General features: G+C 45.2%; 1 protein-coding gene and 1 pseudogene across 1 annotated transcript; both read right to left on the bottom strand.

Annotated features, from left to right (window-relative positions):
• Positions 1-1,227: 1,227 nt before the first annotated feature.
• LOC107277665 (uncharacterized) lies at positions 1,228-3,566 on the bottom strand (annotated as a pseudogene).
• A 3,361-nt stretch (positions 3,567-6,927) lies between these two features.
• LOC112938625 (uncharacterized) lies at positions 6,928-7,746 on the bottom strand. Its single transcript, XM_026024650.2, has one exon. It carries the CDS (start codon positions 7,475-7,477, stop codon positions 7,265-7,267), a length of 213 nt encoding a protein of 70 aa, XP_025880435.1. The 5' UTR covers positions 7,478-7,746; the 3' UTR covers positions 6,928-7,264.
• Positions 7,747-8,465: the final 719 nt, after the last annotated feature.

Below are 8,465 nucleotides of genomic sequence, written 5' to 3'. Positions count from 1 at the left end.
ATTTGTAATTTGTGGAATAAAAAGTTTACTATTTGTAATTTGCAGAGTAAAAAATTACAATACACGTGCTGTGTTGGGAAAAAAATGATGGATGTGGACATTATACGTGTTGACAAATCAATCACTCAACGATGAATGTGGAGTGATTTGTGTCAGTAAAAAAAATAACAGGATTGGCGCAAAGAGTTGAACCTGACCAAAAGTAAAAAAAAAAAAAACATACTACTAGAATTTTTCTTACAGTTTTGCATTGAGACACTGCAGTAAACTTTTTTTTACTTGCAACGGGCTGAAGCGGTGAGGGATGGATAAGTCGGAGGGAGGTTGGAGGAAAAAACGAAAACGGAATCGCTAAAAAACTGTCGTAAGTTTTCTAGGAAAAAACTTTCAAATGTAACTATATATATATACTATATATATACTTGTAGTGTAACTATAATATAATTACGTTATAGTTATATTGTAACTACATTGTAATCTCTATATAAGTTACATTATAACTGCATATATTATTTTAATACTTATATACAAGTTATATTATAGTTATAGTGGAATTATATTACAATTATACTCTAACTAGATTTGAAAGTTTTTCCCTTAAAAAACTTACGACAGTTTTTTATAGTCCCAAAGGAAAATAAAGGAAAAGGGTACAGGGGATGGAGATAAACGGAAAAACCAGAGGTCATGATAGATCTCTAGAAGGATGAATCTCCTCTGCAACACTGACTTGTGTCATTGAAATGTGGACCAAACAAGTGTGGGGTTCACATGTCAATCACTTAAGGTTAGAGGACACTACTCCTGAGGATCTATTTCCATCTGCACGAATGCAAAAGTGCTACGAAACCAGTTGGTGCCCTACGCGCCATGTAATTCCTCTTTGCAGCGAGTAAACATTTCCATGTGAGCTACATGCGGATCTCATGAGTTACATGCAATAGGCGAATGTAACCGTGTAATTATGCTGCAATTATACTCCTTCCATTTTTATTTATGACATCATATAAAAGGTTAGTAATAGTTATATTTAAAAGTTTTTTTTAAAAAAAGAGAAATTTGCAACATATATTTAGATATCTACCACTCAAATTGGTAGAGATGTAAAGAAACAGAGTTCACTCTAAAGTTTGGAAGTCTAAAGTTTGAAAGTTTGGTTGAAATTGGAACGATGTGACTGAAAAGTTTAAAAAAAAACTTTGGAACTAAACAGAGCCGTAGTTGACATTAGTCACTAATAAAAGCTCTTTTTTTCTTAATCTTCAACTCAGTCAATAGAAGTTTGTTATACATTCCAACCGTTGGAACGTAAGCAGAGAGACAGGATCAGCTGAAGGAACGAGCAACCTAAGTATACTCTTCATAATGTCACGTAGATGCAAACGCTGAAATGTCTTCAACCCTAAAGATTTGCAACTAATAGATACCAGAATTCAACTTTTACTTTAAATTTTGCTCTAGCTAGGTATTGCATCGATGATGATCCCTTCGTCGAAGGATTCATTGAGGTTAGTGTTGACACACTTCATAGCTAAGGCGCATAGATGCAAACTTCTCAGCAATTCCCCCTTTATCGACAGATTCATTATCCATGCACTCAACTGACATCATCCTCCTCCCTGCATGCCGCACGCTCAACGGTAGCAAGTTCAGGAGGCTGAAATGGAAAAGGGGTACAAAAATAACAACTGTCAATTAATCTTTCAAAACATTAGCAAATCGATCAACAAATCTTTACAATTCACATACTTCTCTAAAGCTCCAACTGCAACATTGATTTTCTCTCTTAGAGCTCTAGCACATGCTGATGAACCATTCCAACAATATCTCAAAATCAAGTTCTCAATGAATCAACAAATTGCCTGTCAATAGCAACAAGCGGCACACATGTCAAGATACAACATATCAGCGTATCAAATTAGCATAACAGCTACAAATTACCTGTTGGTCCATTAATTTATCCATATCCTTGGCCAAGTGAGTCCCTAAGAAAGTAAGGGCATAGAAGAACTGTTAGACAACACATTTGCAATATAAAGCAGATGCAGTTTTTTTCAGTAATACACCACAAAATGTATATACAAAACAAAAATCCATGAAATCAGAAGTACTAATTTGGTACCATTGCACACGCTTCTTTACTTCAAAATGCTCCCAGTAATTAAACTAGCGAAGAATTAACATATGGTTTTGCATCTTTACTGGAAAGCATATAGAGAAGATTACCTAGAGCCTTGTTGATCAGGTGCTTGGAGAAGTCACATTGCTGGTAGATGCGATGGAGATGATAACTTTCTTGCGAAAAGGGCGATATTCCCTCCAGCCTCTTGCTCTCAGTGTTGACAGCAATGATCCAACCGTCTGGATCATCATCCTTGATCTTGGTCATCATGTAAACAACATCGTCACGGTACAGATCCAATGTGGGGAATGAGCTCAAAACATTGTTCAGGGCAAGCTTGCGCTCCTCGTAGTCAAAGATCTCAGGAAACAAGCAATCAGGAACACACGAGTCGGCTGCAGGCAAGAGGAGGCTAGCAGAGTCGACAGTGCCGCACGGCTCCCATTGCCAATAACAATCATCATCTGAACGGATGATCCTCCTCTTGAACATGGTGGCCTCCCATCCACGGTTCAACCGCGCATCGTTAGGATCCAGGTGCGGGAATCCCATCTCGATGAACTTGAACCAGCCATCATTCCTGCAGGTGACATCACGGACATGATCCACGCAAGGTCCATCGGGGCTGCCTGAGTCCACGTTGTTGATGGGCATCAATGGCGGCAGACGGATCAGGCTCACCTCGGGGGAGTCCCCGGGGACCGAGTCGAACAGTAGGATGCTGTTCCGGAAATCGACCCAGGCCATTGATCCTCCTCGGACGACGCGCAACACCTTGGTGGGGAAGAAGAAAGGGTCGAACGCCTCCATGGCGCCGCGGCCCAGATTCGCGACAACCGCTTGGTCTTGCTCGAGAAGATATGCAGGTGGAACTGGAGCTTCATCCGGCGATCATCACCGTCGTCGTCGTCGTCGTCGTGGAATCCCCATTCGGGGTCGACGACGAGGCAGTGGTCGCCACGGGACAAGACGCCGGCGTGCCTGGACACGACGTCGAGCGGGTTGGGGCGCTGGACCAGGAGCTCGAGAGACGGCGGCGGCGCCCCGGCCGGGCCCGGCTGCCTGTAGACGAACCAGTCGGTGGCCATGCATCGGTCGGAGCGGTGGGGGAAGACGACTCGGAGGAGGAGGAAGGCGCCGTCCGAGGCGGCGACGGAGGGCGGCGACCTGGAGAACTCGCCCGCCGTCAGGCCGGCGGGGCAGTGGACGAGGCAGCGGGTGAGCGCAGGCGGATCGGCGAGCGCGAAGGAGACCTCGATGGGGTGGCCGTCGCTCGACCTCGCCCGAGCGGTGGTGGTGGTCGCGTTGTCGCGGCGGCAGCGGCCGGCGTGCGCGACGGTGTCGAGGAAGACCCAGTCGGCCGGGAAGTCGCCGGAGCTCCGGGAGGAGGTAGCGGGTTGGGCCATGGGCGAATCGGCGAGAAGCAGAAGCGCCGGATTTGGGGATTAGGGCTCGGGGGGTGTGTGCGCGCCACTGCTGGATTCGTATCGGTTGTCAAGCCCTGCCCAACTACGGCCAGAATACTACTCCATCTTCTTTTTTTTCCTTTTCTTTCTGAAAAGGAATAAGTTCACTTGAGGTCCCTTAATTTGCTGCCGAGTCTGAAATTCGTCCCTGCACCGCAATATCAAACATGACGCGTCCTCTCAACTCCTTAAACCTGCAAATAAGGTGTCAAGACGGTTTGGACAACGGTTTTAGCCTACATGCTGCTGACTTGGCACTTAAAGTCCAAAGAAATGTTATAAAACCGGTCTCGATAGCACATCGAAAACCAAACGAAAGAGACGGCATTGGAGATCCAAACACGATGAAGATACCGAGGCATGATATTTGCTAACAAGGTTCAGCCGTAGTCTACATCTCTAGAGGCTCTGATTACAGGTGCTCCTCCCGATCCAGCATATTACATCGTATCAGAGTTACAACTACCCACGACCCGATGCCGCCAATAGCCGCTCCCTCTCGCTATGTGTCGACCGTATTATGAGGGTATTAGGATACGTTGGTACTAGGATCTACACGAAAATGCATCAAGCACACAAAAGTCAAGGATTATACTAGTTCGGACCCCTCAAAAGGTAATACCCATACTACGATTTTGTTAGCAGTGAAATTTGGTAAGCCCGGAGTAGTCATCGGCTTATAGTCAGCATCGGCTTCGAAGTCCTGAGATTAGCTGATGAGAGTTGTCAAGTCGCCAGTTGTCAGATTCTTGCTATATTCGGTTAAGGAAATTGATCTACTAAAGGAAGCTTATCCAGAAGAGACCGAGTTCAAAGAAAATGCGGCATGGCAAGTTATCTATTAATTAGGAATAGTTTGTTAGTTTCTTTTTATCTTTAGGAAAGTGTGTTTAGTGTCCGATAGGGACTTTATGTTTTCCTTTTATCTTTAGGAAAGTTTCTTTCTTGTCCGACAAGAACTTGTATCAACCCATGGGTATAAATATGTACACCCGGGGTCTATGTAATCTATCTCCACGATCAATACAATTCGGCGCATCGCCACCTTTTACCTTTTTTTACTTTATTTTATCGTCCGGCGGGACTTGGCACCTGACGCGGGGCTGCATCGGTGTTCGATCTCCGGCTAAGGGGTAAGTCCAATGCTCCACCGGCCCAGGCAATTGTATCGTCTACGTCGGCGTCGTTCAAGGCTGCATCAGTACATTTGGCCTCTTGGATTACTCTGGTTTGGATGATATATTTGCCTACCTATTTATCATATGTCTATGTTAATCTAGTCTTAGCATCTCAATTTAGCTCTATCGGCTGTCTCTTGTTTTAGGGTTTTTGCCGGTATCGGCTAAATCGCCTTGCTAGATTAGATTAGCTTAGGCATCTACCACCCTGAAAACTCAGTCAACGGCTTGATTGTCTAGATATTATGTTTCTTTTCATACTTAGTGCTGCATTAGTTGAGTTTGATCTACTAAGTCGTGCTTAGAACCATAATCTCTAGCGTGCTTCTTGACTGCCAATAAGGGTTTCGTCGGGGTTTTAGCCGATGAGTTATCTGGACGTTGCATCGGCTTGTAAGGATTGCATATACGTACATATTGGATTTAGCCGATCGCAACAAAGGTTTCAATGTTAATCTAATATTGTGGATTTAATGACATCGGACCTCCAGCCGATGTATGCTTTAACCTTCGGATCGGTGCTTATTCTGTCATAACAATGCTAGCCAATTGGTTTATACTGGACTATATTATTGTTATATTTTATTATCAACAGCCGATTGCCTTTATATCATCATCTACATTGGACATATAGCCGATTGCTTAAACCCTATTGCTATCGGCTGGTATCGGCATCGGCTATTATCAACTATCGGCTGGAACCACTCAATCGGCTTGTCAGCCGATCGGCTGTTTGATCTACTGTTTACATATCTTGTCAGTTGCAGGATCAAACTGACTGACACGCCCGCATCTCATCATATTTGAACCTGCACTGGAGCTAAGCAGATCTCCCAGGCCGGTGTGTTCGATTTTTTCGTCAACAGATTTATATAAAAATATGGACAAAAACCATAGAGATTACAATAGAGGAACAATAGAACCTATCTAGATTACCGACTAGAACCCATCGAGAACGGCCTGACGAGAGCCGTACTATTAAGAACATCTCCAACAAACTCTCCATCACACTCTCCAAACCAAAATTTTGCAATTATGAATAAAAGTTGCACTCCAATAGCCTCTTCGTCCTACTCCACAAGCCATTCGGTTGACCAAACTCCTTCCCTCAATGGCCAAACTTTGTCAACGTACTCCACTTGCCATCCGTGGGTCCCACTGCATATTGCTACCGCACACCTCCACGCCACAGTGGCCTCCAGCTCGCCGTCGCGCTAATGAAGTCGCCGCTGCCGTCATCGTCATTGTCGTCTGCCGCTGCTGTTATTAGCGCCACATCCAGCGCTTCCCCCTCTACTCCGTCGTCGCGTCCTCCGCAGGCCTTCTCGCCGTCGTGGTCTCCCACTCGACGTTGCCCCAACGAGGCTGCCTCCACCATTGTCGTCTACTGCTACGTCGTCAGGGCCACATCCCACGCATCTCCCCCGACTCTGCTGCTGCGGCCTTCGAGCGCCTCCTCACCGATATGGCCTCCATCACCTCCGCCCCTACGCGGCCTCTAGACCATCTCTGCCCCCACGCGGATTTGGCTAGTAGTGTAGACTTAGGGACCACCGCCGTCTTCTCCCGGCGTTGATTTCTGCCACCTCACCATCCTTCAACGCGAAGGAAGCCCGTGGCAACGACGGGATTGGGGGTAGACGAGAGGGCGGCAACGAGCTTGAGCGCCACTATGCCCATCGATGACCTTCCTTTCATCAGTGTTGGCCACCCCGCCTCGGACGCAGAGAGGGAGAGGGATGGGGAGGAGCTCGGGGATAGTCCCAGTGGAAGAAAAGGAAGAGGGGAAAAAGATGAGGAAGAAGAAGGAATAGTAGAGCCTGACATGGGCCTCAATATCAAAGACTCAGAGTAGAGAGGATAGATGGAGAGATTTTTGTTGGAGTGAGCCATGAGTTTGGTTTGCCAAATTAATTGGATAGTTGGTTATATGGGTATTTGGAGAGTATGATTTGTATAATCTGTTGGAGATGCTATAAGGGATGTTGCTTTGAAACGTATGATTAAAATTGGTGCTCAAGTTTCAGATTTGAAGTGAATGTTACTTTGTATTGTAGTAATATCGGAATATCTGATCGATTGGGTTTTCCATTCTGAGCGAACTTTTTACCCTCGCATGAAATTAATGGTCTGTGAGAAAACTTAAGACGCAAACGCAAGATGAAACTATGCATAGTAGAAAACGTATGCATAGTAGAAAAGAAAACTACTAGAGAACACGGTATGTTTCATAGACAGTTATAGACAGGACGAAAATGAGATGCCGAACTTAAGACGATATGTTCCATAGACACGATCGACCAAATCACTTATAGCTAAAACTCTAAATAACCTGCAGCACACGTATCAACTAAACGTGCCGAGCATTGCACACCAAGTATTCCATCGACAATAAGATCCAACCGAATCAGCAGAGAGACTAACGAACAAGGTCGGCGTAGAGACGAATGCGAGTGAGCTGCCCAAAGCAATCTTGGCATGGCCTGGCTGGGGCCGCGCTACGCGCCGGTGTAGATGTGGAGCTTGCACGCGACGACGACGATGGCGAAGAGGACGAAGAAGACGATGGTGTGGACGACGGCGGACTTGCCGGTGACGCGGAGGCTGCCGAAGTCGACCCACCGGTGCGTCCCCGGCAGCTCGATCAGCAGCCCCGGCGACAGCACCACGAACAGCACCACTCCCACCACCACCGGCGCCCAGTCCTGCATCTCTCTCTCTCTCTACCACTTCACTGCGATCGATCGATCGATCGATATCTAGCTTAGCTGAACACAAATCCTGCAGTTTGTGTAGTGAAACACTGATGAAATGTATGTGTAGAGAGCAAAGAGTACAAGAACAAGATAAGGCCGGGAGAAAGGGAGGAAGGCGAAAAGGATGAGAGAGAGGAAAGAGGAGATGGAGGAATTATGAGTGAGAATGAGACATGGACATCGTCCATGAGGGTAGTTAAGCTAGCTGCTTTGATGGCCTGATGCTGAAAGAAATAAAGGAGATCACGAGTGAGAATAAAGATGGATATGAGGGGTTGAAGACGATGGAAATTAATCGTCAGTCGTGAGAAGTACACTGCTAGAGGTTCCTGTTGGATGAGGGCATTTGATTACTAATTGATTGTCAAGTGTCAACTTTTCGATCGATTATTTTGAAGGGCAAAATTATTGGCGATTGGTTTTCTTGTTTTTAACCGGCTTAGCCTTGATTAGTTTGACTGCCTACAGGTTTACTACTGTTAGTGGTACTGAAGAGATCTGTATCAGGTGATAAAATGTCTGAATCGCTTACACGTACTACTGGTTATCTGAATGTGAATTCTCTCTCTCTCTAACATTAAAAACTTGCCTTTATGGGATGGGTTCTTCAATTCTACTTTCATTCAAATGAAACGAAATGAATATAAACGAAGTGAGAATAACTCGACTGAAGTTATTAAGTTCCTTGTGACCGAGATTATCCATCAAATTTAAGATGTACGTTTGCAACAAGTGGTTACATTTACAGCTAATTATTTTTTTAAAAGTAAGTGACATACCAAACGACATAGAGGCATATGTGGTGATTTTATCAATGCTAAACTATATTGGTCCAATCCCTCAGATATGCTTACATGCGTAGGATGTGCATGTGCGTGTTCATACATGTGAGTGCGTGCGCAAGTATGTGAACCCATGTGCTTTTTTTATCATGTTTCTAAAA

Source organism: Oryza sativa, chromosome 4 (assembly GCF_034140825.1).
Source record: "Oryza sativa Japonica Group chromosome 4, ASM3414082v1".
Classification (NCBI taxonomy): domain Eukaryota; kingdom Viridiplantae; phylum Streptophyta; class Magnoliopsida; order Poales; family Poaceae; genus Oryza; species Oryza sativa.
This window is presented reverse-complemented; position numbering and strand designations above follow the sequence as displayed.